Source organism: Elephantulus edwardii, unplaced genomic scaffold (assembly GCF_000299155.1).
Source record: "Elephantulus edwardii isolate Elephantulus edwardi_28Jun2011 unplaced genomic scaffold, EleEdw1.0 scaffold00051, whole genome shotgun sequence".
Classification (NCBI taxonomy): domain Eukaryota; kingdom Metazoa; phylum Chordata; class Mammalia; order Macroscelidea; family Macroscelididae; genus Elephantulus; species Elephantulus edwardii.
The window spans coordinates 14,737,144-14,753,201 of record NW_006399801.1 but is presented as its reverse complement, the minus strand read 5'-3'; the positions used below and the strand labels follow the sequence as shown (position 1 = coordinate 14,753,201).

At 43.1% G+C, this 16,058-nt stretch overlaps 1 protein-coding gene across 1 annotated transcript in view; it reads left to right on the top strand.

Moving 5' to 3' along the window:
* EVA1C (eva-1 homolog C (C. elegans)) overlaps positions 1-16,058 on the top strand; it is a 132,219-nt gene that overhangs the window by 54,449 nt on the left and 61,712 nt on the right. The window contains exon 2 of the mRNA XM_006886799.1: positions 15,782-15,978. Within this exon, the coding sequence (XP_006886861.1) occupies positions 15,782-15,978 (197 nt within the window). The remainder of the gene's footprint in view (positions 1-15,781; positions 15,979-16,058) is intronic.

Below are 16,058 nucleotides of genomic sequence, written 5' to 3'. Positions count from 1 at the left end.
ATGTCAAGGTAAAAGGGGGAAATGCAAAATCTAGGGGAAGTAAAGTCTTCCCTCAGCATAAAAAAATGATATGAAAGTTTCATTTCTCAAGGCAGAAAACCCACAGAGATCTAGGGATTCTTGCTGCTTTACTTATAAAATATTAGTAACTAATTTCCAGGGCTAATCTTTCCATTTTTTAATTATAAATGTTAATCACATTTTCAAAACTACTTGTCATCAAGTCACCTGACTCACGTCGATTCTGTGCATGTCAGAGTGGAACTGTGCTCCATAGGGGTTTTCAGTGGCTGGATTTTGGGGAGCAGCTCACCAGATCTTTCTTCTAAGGTGCTTCTAGGTAGGCCTCAAATCTCCAAGCTTTCAGTTACACCGTGAGATGGTTTTAAATGCTCTTGAAACAATGGCAGGCATAGAAGATGTGAGAGTTTTATTTATTTTATGCTTTTGGAAATAAGATTATCATTAGGCTTTAAGAAAACCAGACCATTTTGTTGTTAAGAAGAATAGCTGAATTTATTGATAAAGAGTTCTTGGAAACTGGATTAAAGGAATTTCTAGGCTCCCAGGTAACATTAGAAACTAACAAATGCTTCCACTTTAGCACTTAGCTAAATTCTTTTCATTGTGATGTTTTCAATTCTTTTTAAAAATGCTTCTGAGGCATCCCTAAACTTGAGCATAATCCCTACTGTAAAAATGAACCCCTCCTTTGGAACATTTTTATGGTCTGTGAAAGCAAACATCATCTTCTGTTTTCCCAGATGTCTTAACTGTAAAGCCAAAGCAAGGCTAAGCTGGGAGGCAGGGAAATTGAGCTGTCTCTACACCTTCTGCTGATATTGAGCTTCTCCACCGATTTCTTCCACAAATGTAGTCAATCTGATTCCTATGAATCAGCTGAGATCTATGTGTAAAGTTGTCATTTGTCTCTTTTAAACTGCAAAATTTAGTAAAACTTTTCAGTTTCTTTCTCATTGGCTCCAGATATAGGAGTATATATATTTAAATAATAGTTGTGTTAACGGATCTTCTTCTATGTGAATGGATAGTATCCTGTCACTCACAGCATTGTGTTTCAGGATAGAACTTGAAACTGGTTTTTTTGACTATGAATGCAACACTATTCTTCTTGTTTTTCATTCCCAGCATAGTATACCATGTCAAAGTGGTCAACGCCTGTCTTAACTTACTAATGCCTAGTATGTTAATGTTCATGCATTCCATTTCGTTTTTAACAATTTCCAGTTTTCCAACACTTAAGCTATGTACGTTTCGTTTTTCCAGTTATTAAATGATATTTGTTATTGTATTTTCCCATATCAACTGACTTCCAATCTCTACCACTACACTACTATAACTATCCTCGTTCCTTTAGTGTTCATAGGGTTTTCAAAGACCCCTTCATTAAGAAATGGCTGACCAATCCTGCTTCTTAGTCTGTCTTAATTTGGGAGCTCTGTCAAAACCTGTCCACCATGGGTAACCTTTATGGCATTTGACACACCAAGTGGCATAGCTTTCAGTATCACAGCAACCCTAAGTTATCTGGTACAACAAATTGACAGAACAAATGCTGTACCACTTAGAACAGTGTTTTCCCCAAATACAATTAATACCAGGCCCCAGGGCCCTACTAACTTTTAAATACAAAGGCCCACCCACCATGTCCTGATTGGTTTAAACAAGAGGCTTCCAACCTACAGCTGATTGTTAATTGAATCAAAACAACAAATTGACCAATTGGCTAACCCTTGATTATGAACCACTTATTGTCTTTTACATGACTACAGACACCTGTGCATACTTTTTTTATGCTCTTGACCATTGCTTAATTAGTCTTGCTTAAAAAAAAAAGTGGAGGCTCACCAAAGGTGAGGAAAATGCTCTGTGAGATGGATTAACAAAGCAGCAGCATCAATGAACTCCAACATACCCATGGTCATTAGATTGGTTCAGGACCAGGCAGAGCTCTACTCCGTGTAGTCATCTGGAGACCCAGGTTCCTTCCATCTTGTGTCTGTTCTTGCCCTTTTTGGCCTTTCACACATGAAAACAGGCTGGCTTAGAGAGTCATTCAGTCGAGGGTTGCATCTCAAGGGACAGACCTGCAAGTGACAAACATCACTTCTGCTCTCTTCCCAGAATTCAATCACATGACTCACCTTACTACAAGTGTGCTGGAAACACTTCTTAGGTTTCAGGAAGAATGCACATCATCTCTAGTCCAACTTCTAGGCACAGGGACCCTCTCCACATTTGTCTTGACACCAGGATCTGAGCTCATCACTTAAGAGTAGTAATAACAATTTGTCATTGTCATTAGCTATTCAACTCTTGATAAGCCCACGTGTACACACCATGTACAACAGAAAAAAATGCTTCCAAGTTCTTTGCCATCCCCATGCTTGGCCTGTGGCCCTGACTTTTGTAACCCATATGGGTTTTGTTGGCTCTTATTCAGAAGTGGATCTCCAAGTCATTTGATCTCTAAGTCCATCTTAGTTTGAAAGCTCCACTGAAGCTTACTCAGGATCTTCTTGTTGTTGTTGTGTACCACTGAGTCAGAACTGACCCATAGCTGATCCTCCTGAAGGTTTTCAGAGGCCGTTAATCACACAGGAGGAGATTGCCCATCCTTCTCCCGCAGAGCAACTGGTGGTCTTAAACCACATGCCTTCAGGATTGCAGCTCAGCTTCTTGCCATTAGGCCACCTCAGCATATTAGCAACATGTTAATATGCTCCACTGATAGATGGTTAGTGACTGTGCATATCCCTGGCAAGCAAAGCAAGAATTCTACCACTGAACTCCTTGTTTTCTTTGGTTATCTGTACTTCTCACAATTCTCTGTCATCCAAGAAACAGGCTCGGGCACTAGCTTGTCACACATTGACCTCTAGGTTTCATTTACTAGTTCCATACCTGGAACTAGAGAAAGCTCTTAAATCAGAGACTAGCTGTGTGCCCTCTCTTCCTGCGGAGTCTTTGCTGCATCCGTAGAAATGCTGACTCATTGCTCCACAGCCTGGTTGGCTGCTGCCCCACTGTGCTTTGGCCAAGCACTCAGAAACACAAAAGAAACACGCACCAAAATGCTCTTTTCTGGAAAAGAACTTCAAACATGTAGAAACATCTTTGGAGTATTTGCGAATGAAAGGGTGTGGTATTTTATCTCCGGCATTGAGTAGAGGGTTCTGCTGTATTTTATAAAGAGGGGGAGAGGCAAGGACAATACAATTGAATTCCTTTCTCTTCCCAGAAACAAGATTGTGAAATTGGCCCCTGGTGACTAGAGGACTTTAGTACAGGGATGTGGGGCCAGGAACTTCTGTCCTGATATCCGGTGCTGAGTGATTCAAGCACTGCCAGCTCTATGGGAACTTGGACTTGGGTGGAGGGGTTGGCCTCAGAAAAGAGGAAGAATTTATAGCCTGATTGACTTCTTCTAACAATTAGCAATGATATTGGGGAGCTCTGGTGACTTAATGGTAAGGAGTTTTGCTGCCAACCCAAAGGCACACGATTAAATCCACCAGCTGCTCCTTGGGAGAAAGATGGGCAGTCCCTCCTCCCATGTGATTTAGAGCCTCCAAAAACCTGGTGGAGGGTCCACATGGATTGGTTCACACGCGATGGTCCAGAACAACAACAAACCTGACTACCAAATCTAAAATGCACTCATTTTACTAAACCTCATGTCAGCAAATCTCCATCTACCTACTTTTGTTTCCTGAAAACACCTTAGTTTCCCTAAGAGGTGAAACCCAAGATTAGAAATAGCCTTAAAGTACAAATGTAAGCTAACGTATTAGAACTTTGTGCAGTCAGTTTAACTTAGTGCAGAATTTTCCCTGATAAGGAAACAAAATGCCCACCAGCCAGTGTGAACCTTGCCCAGTGTAGTTTCATTGTTCTTTGTGACTGAACTTAAAAAAAAAAACAACACCTTCTGCCTTGTACCACTCTCAAGAGCTCATATCAGACTTAAACAACACAACCGCTCCCTCCAAACCTGCCATTCATTAATTGCACAAAGCTATGAGTCTATACACAAACATAATATTGTGGGTATTTTCATTTTATCAGCACCTTCCGTTGTTAGTCGCTGTCAAGTTGATTCCAACACAAGACCTTCATTAATTTAAAAAATAAGATGAAGAGGAAGGAGTAAGAGAAAAGAATTCCCTTTCCCCAGTTCAGCTGCCGTTGTCCACTCTACAGTGACATTGTGGGCCCCGCGGCAGCTCCTGGGCTGCGTCACGTCATCGTCCGTTATCAACGTTCACAGCCAAAAGGACTAATAGTTTGATAAGAGATGCTTTGCAGTCCACCTTGCAAGTGCTGTATTAATGAACTTTTCCAAGATTTACAACATCATCATAATGCTTACAGCTGAAGTGGCTGATGGTTGAACAATGGCTGATGGCTGGTAAGGGGTGCTCATGTCCGTTCTACCATTCGATCCTCACAATAAAAAAGGTGACAAGGGCACCAGCCCTGAATGGTAACAGTTACAGTCATGTACCTTCATCCCAGTGTGAGTCTGGCCTCTGACCTTTAATTCTCTGCTCTTTCTTCCCTGTGCTGGTGAGGTCTGACCACTTTCTGAAATTATACAAGTTCAGTGCAGTACACTTTCAGCAGTAGAAATGATTTTGGGGTTCAAGTGAATGATCCCTCATGAATGCTGTGCTTAACACTGAACTCTGAGCTGCCTCATACATAAAAGGGGTGGGTATGCTGCCTCGGTGGAATCCTGGTGAGCATAGTGCCTTGGGAGAAAAAGAAAGGATGAGAAGAGCTAGTCAAATACAGATTGCACTTTTCTATCCAGTCCTAGAGAGCCTAGAAGTCCTGCTTGTGGTGGTGGTGATATATACTGTTAAGTCAGAATCAAATTATAATGACTCTTAAGTGGATTTTCAGAGGCAGCAAATCACATCATAGAAGATTGCCCATCTTTGAAGGAGTACCTGGTAGGGTTTGAACCACATACCTTTGGGCTGGCATTGCAACTTCTTACCACTAGGCCCTCAGAGCTCCCAGTACACGTTGGAATATCTGTGACTCTGAGATGGCCTGGAGGAAAGAACTGTGTTTAACTTAGTTTTTGCTTCACATTTCTTTTGCTGTGAACCTTTCCCCCCAGTGAATAACATCTGTTGCCCACAGATTACTTTGGGAACACCACCGTGATAACTTGGAAACTAAGCAATCAGTTACCATTGAGTCAGTCATCTCTGACTTTGTGGATGCCCGTGAGTCGGAGTACAGACAATCCACAGGGCTTTCAGAGGCTGATTTTGCTCTCCTACTCTCCTTTTCTGCTGGCACTGTGCTGTAAGATCTGCTTTCAGCCCTGTCTCTCCAGGGCTCCTTCCCCTTGTTTCCCTCAGATTCTTTCTTTTCACTTTAACTCTTTTGCATGGCCCATCTTACACTAGCTATGCCTCTTATGGGCTTAATAAACTTCTTTGCCTTGATTGGTAAATTAGGGGTTGGGAAAAGGTTGTGAAGTTGATTTCTTTTTTTTAAAGTGGATTGCCAGACCTTTATTGTGAGGCCCCTTCAGGTCCCACCCAGTCCTCCTGAAACCCAGTCTTTCACGTTTGGTCTTCTCTAGTCACTGTAGTTTTGTGTGTAATTCGCTTTCCAGTGTAAGCGTGGCAGGGATGATGATCCCAAGAAAAACTTCCTCTATTGTTTTGAAGACAGAGTGGACATTACTCTCAGGGATTAATTTTCCACAGTCTTCATCTGTATTTTTTTTTAAAAAAAAAAAGAATGAAAACCTTCTAGTCTGTTCTAAGGGTTGCCCACCTCAAGGCTTTCTGGACATGCCTTTGGGAAAGCCCCAGCGTGGTCCTGGGCCCTGGTTGTAGATGGAGAGGCTCACCCAGGCACACAGCCTGCTGAGCGAGGATCCACGGAATCTCCGCACACAGCTCCAGACTTTCAGGACTGACTTCTTAGAGGAATGCACCTTTTTCTTCTTTTTTAAGATTGTGGTCTTGTGTACCATTGAGTTGGAACTGACCCTCCAGTGGGTTTAGAGGGAATAAGTCACATGGGAAGAGATTGCCCATATTTCTCCCAAGGAGCTGTTGGGGATTTGAACCATGCAACTTTGCATTGGAACCACAATTTCTTACCAGTAAGCCACCAGAGCGCCCATCTTTAGAGTTGTTGTTGTTGTGTACCATTGAGTTTTATTTTCCTAGCATGAGAGAGCCTTTGATTCCAAGAGAGCAAAATCTGGACTAGTAGTTTTTATGGATTGAATTATGCTTTAAAAAAAAAAAAGAGAGATGTGTTCAAGTCCTTACCCCAGTACCTGTGAGTGTGGGGAGCTGAGATCCCTGTAGATATAATCAAATTAAGATGAAAGTGTTAGAACGCACTCCCATGCCACTGAGTCTATTATGACGGTAAAAGCCCTATAGGACAGCGTAGAACTGCCAAAAAGCATTTCCAAAGCCGGAAATCCTTATGGGAGTAGACTGCCTCGTCTTTCTCCCACAGAGCAACCGGAGGATCAAACCACTGACCTTTCAGTTAGCACCGGTGCTCTTTAATTACTGCACTGCTGGATGCCTGAAGCCATGGGATGACCACAAAATTCAGTATGACTGATGTTCTTGTAAGAAGAGGAGAAGATGGTGGGAATGAGCTGCTAGGTCTATGACCATGAGATCTTCTGTTATTTTGGGGGACGTCAAGATCAGTTGGCATACACAGTCCCCAAAGACAGTGTCCTGTATCCTGCTTTGGTGAGTGATGATGAGGGTCTTCAAAGCTTGTGAGCAGCCATCTAAGGTGTAGTTGCTCTCTCTCTCGCTGCAACAACAGAGAGGAAAGAAAGTCAAAGATGTACCGAAACAATTATTCCAGAGGGCTAGGGGATCACATGAGGCTCAGGTTCCACAGCTCTGAGGTCTTGAAAAGGTCTTGAGGGTGTCCAGCGACCACAGCTTAGCATTCTAAAAGGGAACCAGTCCTGGATAGAATTGGGGGAAATGTGGACCAAAACTCAATACCATACAAATAAGCCAGGCTTACTGGTCCAATGGGAGCAATTCCACAACTCCCTTCTGTAAAGTCTCCAGAGACTCCACATGTCCAAAGGCTCCGTGGTGTCTAGACTTACTTTATTGCATGAAAATACTTGGTTATTTAACTGTAGTTAGAGGGTTTTTAAGTAAACATTTTTATTGAAGTAAAACCTGCTTCACAAAAAGTGTACAGTAACTCACGTATAGCTTGGTGAACTTTCACAAATTGAAACTTGTGTCTGCCATTTAGATCAAGAAGAGGGGCATTAAATTTTTTTAAAAACAAAGAAGAGGAAATTGTCAGATCACTGAGGTCCCTGTCATCTGCCCCTGTCACTAACCCCTCTCCTCCCAACTGCAGCCCTCTCCAAGGAGGCGTAGGTATTTAAAGAAAGATTTGAATTGACAGGAATGACAGGAAGGTGAGGGTTGTTTTCGTGGGTTTTTTTTTCTCTGAACTATTTTCTTTGTACCTCTACAGTGTTAGGATCAAATGCAAAAGGACCTGAAAGTTCTCTCATCAGTTCCCAGAGTCAAACTTCTGTCCCCAGAGTACCACTCTTGGAATACAAATATGGTGAAAGGGTGGGGGCTATGTGAGGGTAGAGTTCAAGGCACTTCCCTGCACACACCTGTGTTTTGATATGCATGATCCATAGAGCTCAGAGTATGTTTAATGGAGACAGGCAGGCCAGCTGACCGGCTGACACTGAGTAAATGCTAAATCATTTGCCCCATGTGTCTCAGTGTAGTTTTGTGCTCTTTGGGCTTTCAATGGCCAGCTTTTCAGAGGTCTTTCTTCCGAGGCACTTATGAGTAGACTTAAATAAACTTCCAGCATTTTGATTAGCAGCAAATGTGTTAACTGCATCACCTAGTGATCCTAAGGCAGATCTGAAACAAGAGAACAACTCCACACAGCAGAAGTTTCTTTCTAGCTCATGTAGACAGTCTGAGGAGAAGGCAGCTCTTTTATAGATAAATCCAGAACCCAGATCCCTTTCATGTTGTCGCTACACTGACCCAAGGGTCTTGTCATTTCCTTCACCCCATCACAACAGCCTAAGGCTTTTAGATAAACCACAGACTGTAAGCCAAAGTCACGCTCTGAGAATGAATCTCATGTCTGAATCAGCTGGTCATCCATCTCTGTCCTCATGAAAAGCAGATGAATTCTAATGAGGAGTCTGAGGAGACCTAGGTACTGGGGCACCAGTCTGGGCGCAGCATCAAGGGGACCCTGGGCTGCCTGTGGCGGGGTGGATGTAGTTCACCATCAGGTACCAAGAGTCCAAACAAGAGGCTGGAATGTACACGGTGGCGGTTGTTAAACCCAAACCTGCTACTGTCGGGTAGGTACTGACTCATGGTGACCCTCCATTGATTTTCTGAGGTTGTAAATCTTAATGGAAGGAGGCTGCCTAGCTTAGGAGACTACCCAGGAGAGTTCCAGGGGACAGCTGGTGGGCTTTACCTACCTACTTCCCTGTTTGCAATTCAACATGTAATATGCCACCAGCGCTCATTGTGGCTGCCAAGTCAGGCATCAGTATGCAATTGATGAGGTTTTCTTTGGTTGATTTTTCAGAAAGAGTTCTCCAAACCTCTTCTTCAAGTTTGGAAGCACTGTTGAAACATATTTAGCATTAGGAATATATAATTAGGTATCATTGTCTTAGTAGGAGTCCAGAACGAAGGCTGCAGAGTGGACTGGACTTGGAGGGAGGGATTGTATAACAATGAAAGAATTTTCTTTTACTTTTCAAAGAGAAGAGCGAACTTGGGGGAAGGGGTGGGCAGGGAGAAACGTGCAACAATGAATGAATGGAAATCCAAAGTCTCTGTAAATTTTCATTAAAAGTAATAATAATAAAAGAAACACATTTAGCGTTATAGCCCCAAGCCAACCTTCACTAACAGAGGATGATGGCTGTGAACGGAGCATTGCTTAAGAATCAAATCAGGACCTCTGCACCCAGGGTGTGCCTTCTACCTCTGGACCACCCTGAGCCTGTGCTGTACACTGCTCCATCTTTACCGAGGGTCCCCTGAGTGCCCTGAGGTCACCGCTTGTCCTTTCACGTATGCCCCCAGCATGGCCTCACTATTCCTACAAGCAGGACTCTGTCACATTCCCACTGCCTGAGGTCAGCTTTACTTCTCTGTGTCCTTTTTGGCTGTGTGAGTGGGCTTCACTCAGAGTCACTGGTTTCTAGGCTGCATTGATGATTCCTGAAGTGACGGGGTGTGGTAGAGTTGCAGGGAAAGAGGTTTGGCTTGGATTGTGTTTGCTGGGATATGTTCCTTGTCTTCACCTTTAGAACATTCTGGATTGAGGTGTATGGAATGGACAACAGACTGTCTCAGTCCCTTTTTAATGGGCATTTTGAGGATGCTTAGGGAAGTGATTGAGTCTCATTAACCAAGAATTATGGTTCTGAGGAGGACTGGGGACTTAGACAGGAGTAATCATCCTGTGAGAATTGGAGCATTCTAAAGCAGCTCCCCTTTATGCCGTCTCCTCCCTGCTTTTCTTCAAGCAAGCTACCTCCTCCCTCTAAGAGACCATGGCCTGCCAAGCCCATCTCCCACACACCTCTACGAAAAGTCCCTGGCTCTCCTCCCAGCTGTCTGACTGTTGACCTCATGAGGTGTGAGAGGGAGGACGGGACTCTACTGGGATGAACCTTCCTTCCTCTTTTCTGAGAAACAGTCCAGGCCCCCATAGCTCCCAGGCTGTCTCATCATTTCTCTGACCCAGAGCCCCAGCACTGAACTGAGGTTAGGACTTACCATCCACCTCCCTCTTCCCTCCTCCTCAGGCTGGGTGGTTCCTGCCTTGCTCTCCTCTCCTCTCCAGGCGGGAGGCAACCCAGGAGGGACTTCCTAAACTCAAACTGCATCCCCTCTCCCCAGCAAGGCATGGTGGAAGGATCCTGGAAGATCAGAGCGCCTGATTCCTCCTCACAACAGGCAACTACAAGCCCAGTGGACACCCACTCCAACTATTTACCTGGTTTATGGGAATGCTGCAGGACTCTTGGGCTCCTGGCCAATCCCAAGGGGGGAAAGAGCTTCCTGTGGGGAGAAGAACCCACTGAGGTCACCCTGGGTCACACTAAAGTTTCTAGCCCTGGCATGTGAAGGAGCATCTGCCCCTTTAGTCCCAGCTCTGGGCCTAGCCCAAGACTTCTCAGTTAGTGCTGTTAAGGGGGCACCCCACCTTCAAACTCCTTTCCCAGCCCCTTATCCAGCAAACAAGTGGTAGATTCCTAGAGGTCTTGTAACCGGGCTTGCAGTGCGGTGGTCACTCTCATATGGCCTTTCTAATCGTGGTCTTGTGACTCCCACCAGAAGATTGGGTGAGACTGTGCCAGTAAGATGCCACGGCCCACCAAGAGGAATGGCCAGCTTGCTAATGATACAAATATGGTACAGAGCACCTTGGTAGGGTTTATTTTGTGTTAGATGTTGCTGAATTAGCTCTAACACATAACCATCCTGCATACAACAGAACAAAACACTGCTTAAGCCCTCACCATCCAATCTCTGCTGTGATCACTCCCATTGTTGTGGTCTCAGCTTCCATCCATCCTTAAGGGTCTCCCTCCTTTTCGGTGACCCTCCACTTTGCCAAGCATGTCTTTCTCCAGAGATTGGTGGTGGTGGTGGTGGTGGTGGTAAGTGCTGCTGAGTCAAGTGTGATTCATAGTGGCCCTGTGAACAGCCGTTCTAACCATGTCCTATCTTGCACCATCCTCATCATCATCTCTGATACACTTGACCGTATCGCTGCAGCCTTTGTGTCAGTCCATCTCATGGAGGGTCTTCCTCTCCTTCACTGACCCTACACATTTCCAAGTGCCATGACCTTCTCCAGAGTTTAGTCCTCCCTAATAATAATACCCAAAGTAGGTGAGATCATGTACAGATCCCTAGAAGAGGATTGGTCCTTTTTGCCATTACATTAGGCTTAAAATGAGCCATCCTAAAAGAAGCTGGGAGTAGAGCATAACAGGACTGGACGTCCTTGCACTGAGACCTTCTAGATTCCAGAGATTTGGGCGGGGAGTGGAGGGGAGGGGACTTTAATACCAGAGACAGTACAAACTGGTAAGAAATATGGCAGAGACATTAGCAGAACCAGGAGAGAAGCAGGCTTTCTGACCCACAGAGCAAGAGATCTGATTGCCTTTGGGAAGGAGACTTGCTAGTCAAGAGACGCAGCTCTGAACAATTGGAGGAGCTAAGCTTGCAAACTCACAGAGCTAAAGAGCTGAGCCAGGGCTTGCTGGTGTTATTGTTAGTGCTGTTGAGCTGAGTAAGACTCACAGTAACCATATGAACAGCAGGTCTGAACTCTGTCCCATCCTCTGCCATCCTCATCATCATTTCTAGCACACCTGAGCCCATTGCTACAGTCACTGTATCAATTCATTTGATTGAAGGTCTTCCTCTCTTCAGCTGACCTTCCACCTTTCTAAGCATGTTGTTCCTCTCCAAGGAATAGCCCCTCTTAGTGATAAGCCCAAAGTATGTGAGAAAAATATCTTTGCCTCCAAGGAGCACTCTCACTGCATTTTCTCCACGATATATCTCTTTATTCTTTTGGCTGTCCATGGCATATTCAGCACTCTGCTTCAGTGCCACAGTTTAAAGGCATCAGTTCTTCTGTCATCTTTATTCATTGTTCGGCTCTCAGATGCATAAGTGATTAGAAAGACCATAGCCTGAACCAGGTGTGCCTTAGTCTTCAAACATTGCTCCTCAATAATTTGGAAAGGCCTCTGACAGTAGACTTTCCCAGTGCAATATGCGTCCTGATCTCTTGGCTGCTGGTACCAAGAGTGTTGATTGTGGATCCAAGTAAGATGAAGGTGTTGACAGTTTCAGAATTTTCTCCATTCATCATGATGTTGCCTATCCGTCCAGTGGTGAGAATTTTTATTTTCTTGAAGTTGAAATGAAATCCATATTGAATTCTATAGTGTTTGATCTTCTACAATAAGCACTTTCAGTTATCCTCATTTTCAGCAAGCAAGTTTGTGTCATCTGTATAATGCAGGTAATTGATGAGTCTTCCTCAGTGCAGTGTCTCGAATAATTGGCTCAGCACACAGATTGAATAGATATGGAGAGAGGAAACAACCCAGATTCACACCTTTCTTAGTTTTAAGCCATGTAGTGTTCTCTTGCTCCATGCACACAACAGCCTCTTTGTGTAGGTCTAGGTTTTGCATGGTTCTGGAATTTCCATTCTCAATGGTATCCATAATTTATGATCCACACAATTAAATACCTTTGTATAGTCAATAAAGCACAAATAGACCTTATGGTATTCTCTATTTTCAGCCAGGACCCATTTGATATAAGCAATGATATCCCAGGTGCCAGAACCTCTTCTAAATCCAGCTTGAATTCTGGTATTTCTCTGACTAGTACTGCTCTAGTTTTTTTAATGATCTTTAGCAATATTTTGCTTGCCTGTGATATTGATATTGTTTGGCAATTTCCACACTCTGTTAGATCATCTTTCTTGGGAATGAAACAAAATGGATCTCTTCTAATCAGTCGATCAGGCATCTTTCCTCCTAATTTCCTGACGTAGACTGGTGAGCATATCCAGGGCTGCATCTTTTAGTTAAACATGTCAGTTGGTATTCCATAGATTCCTGGGGTCTAATTTTTACCACCCCCTTCAAATGCAGCTTCAATTTCTTCTTTCATTACCACTGACTCTTGATCATATAGTACTCCCCAAAATATTTCCGGATCAGCCAGTTCTTTTTGGTACAGTGATTCTGTGTATTCCCTCCATCTTCTTTTGATGCTTCTTGAATCATTCACAATTTTGCCCATAGTGGCTCTCAGTATTGCAACTTGAGGCTTGAATTTGTTTTTCAGTTCTTTCTGCTTGAGAAATGCTCAGAGAGTTGTTCCCTTTTTATTCAGCAATTCCAGCTCCCTACACATTCTGTTATAATATTTTGCTTTGCCTTCCCAAGTTGCCCTTTGAAATCTGTTCAGCTCTTTTACCTCAGCATTTCTTCCCTTTATTTTGGTTTCTTAACACTCTAGTGCAAAAGGAGATTAATCAGAACTGACTTTGACAAGCACTGTGGCAATTGGACAATTAAAACAGACATTCAGATGGCGGGGAAGAAGAACAAACTGGGGAGGAGGGTAGAGAGAATGGTGCAGCAATGAAGGAATGAAAACCCAAAATCCCTGTAAATGTTCATTAAAACTAATAAAATTTAATAATCAAAAAAAAAGGGGAAAAAACACTCTAGTGCAATTTTCAGACATCCATTTTGGTTTTTTCTTTCTCCTCTGTCTTTGTAATGACCATTTGCTCACTCTTTTCATGAATATATCCTTAGTATTACCCAAAATTTATCTGTTCTTCAATTACTGGAGTTCAATACTTCAAACCTATACTTATGATGGTTTTTAAATTCAGGGGGGCTAGACTCAAGATCATATTTTGTTTATTGTAGGCTTGTTTTAATTTTCTTCAGCCTCTGTTTGAACTTGTTCATAAGTAATTGATGATCTATTCCATAATCAACACCTTACCTGGTTTGGACTGCTGTTATTGAGCTTCTACAACAATATTCCTTACACAGATGTGGTCATTCTGATTCCTGTACAGCCCATCAGGTAGGTCCATGTGTAAATCACTGTTTGTAATTTTTAAAAAAGGTATTTGTAATGAATAGAGAGTTGCCTGTACAAAATTCAATAATTTAATTTCTAGCATCATTTCTGTCACCAAGTCCGTACTTTCTGACTGCCATTCCTTCTTCGTTGATTTCCATTTTGGGGTTCTAATCACTGATTACTATTACCATCTTGACTGCATGGTTTCAGACTGTAAGATTTGGTAAATATCTTCAATTTTCTCCTCTTTGGCTTTAGCTATTTGTGGTGCATATATTAGAATAATAGTCATATTAACAGGTCTTTCTTGTATGCATATGGATAATATCCTATTACATAAAATATTGTACTTCATTATAGAACTTGAAATTCTTTTTAACTATGAATGCAACACCTTTGTTCTGTTTCTGTTCCAAGCAAACTATTCCATGTGAGTGATTCAAAGTGGCCAAACTCAGTCCATCTCATTTCACTAATGCCTAGAATTAAGCACGTGTCAATGCTCATGCATTCTATTTCATTTTTCACAACTTCTAGTTTTCCAGCATTCATACTTTGTACATTCTATGTTCCAGCTGTCAGAGGATGTGTGCAGGTGTTTCTCCTCATTTTGATTGACTTCCATTCTTGGGCTCTACTTCTAGTACTATAATTATCTATGTTACTTTATGGTCCATAAAATTTTCAGAGTCCTGCTATTTAAGTGGTGGTCAACCCTGCTTCCTGTTGCTGTTGTTGTTATGTGCCGTCGAGTCACTTGCACAACAGCCCTATGCACAACAGCCCTAAACTCTGCTCTGTCCTCTGCCAATTGCACTGTCTCCGACACACCCATCCTGATTATCCAAGTCATTGAATCAATCCACCTCATAAAGGGCCTTCCCCTCCTGCACTGTCCCTCCACCCTCCCAAGCATGATGTCCCTCTCCAAGGACTGGTCCCTCCTCAAAACATGTCCAAAGTATGTCAGATGGAGCCTCAGAATCCTTGCCTCCAAGGAGCCACCAGGTTTTACCCTTTCCAGGATGAATCTGTTTGTTTTCCTAGCAGTCCATGGTATTCTCAATACTCTTCTCCAGCACCACAGCTCAAAGGCATCAATTCTCCTTCTGTTCTCCTTGGTCATTGTCCAACTCTCTGATGCATAACAAGTGATTGCAAAGACCATGGCCTGTGTCAGACGCACTTTAGTCTCCAGAGAGACACCATTGCTCTTCAGTACTTTGGAGAGGTTCCTAACAGCAGGGTTTCCCATGGCAATGCGCCTTTTAATTTCCTGGCTACTGGTGCCAAGAGTGTTGACTATGGAATCAAGCAAACTAAAGCTGTGAACAATCTCAATGTCTTCACCATCCATCCTGATGCTGCCAATTGGTCCAGTTGGGAGCTATCCTGAAACTTGTCCACCATGCATGACCCTTCTGACTTTTGACATACCAGCAGCATAGCTTTCAACATTACATTAATCCACAAGTACAGCAAACTGACAGACAAGACTAATAAGAGCAGTGTTCAACAAGCAGGAATTAGATACTTATGCTATAAAGTATCTAGCATCTTTCAGCCAAGGTTTACTGGCATAAGAGGGTGCTTTTTGATACATAACACTTGCCTGAGCAGGGCAGAGACTGTCCCAGCCCAAGAGGCCTGAAACTCCAAGGGGTTTTGCCAAAAAGAGACCTGATTGTCCAATGAGCACAACCAAGAAACTGTCCTGATACAGAACTGTATCCTAAGTCACTCCTGATACGGAATTGAAGCCTGATACTTCTCTAATAAACCCTGTAATTCAATAATGATGAGTTCTGTGTGGCCATTGCAATGGATTCTCAAACCTAGAGGGGAAAAAAAAGTTGAGAATGCTATGAAAGGAACAACTGGTGTCAGAAGTGGTATATGGTTGGAGAAAGGAGGTTAATCTGACTTCTTCTGCTTCAGTGTATGTTAATGCTGGTGACACTTGGCTGTTGTTGTTAATAATGATTCTTTTCCCTCCTTGAGAAGTTAGATAAGAAAGTCTGACACCCACCACCACCATTTTTACACAGCTAACTATTTTCCAGGTTACCTAACCAAACTCCTGCAAAACCACACCGCCTATGCCTGCGATGGGGACCACTTGAATCTCCAGTGTCCTCGGCATTCTACGATAAGTGTCCAATCGGCATTTTATGGGCAAGATGATGAAACATGTAGCTCTCAACAGCCTGTATCCCAGAGGACAGACAGCCTAACCTGTGTGGCCTCCACCACACTGCAGGTATTACCTCTGATAAATATTTTAAGATGATAAAATGGTCTTAACACTCTCTCTCTCTCTCTCTCTCTCTCTCTCTCTCT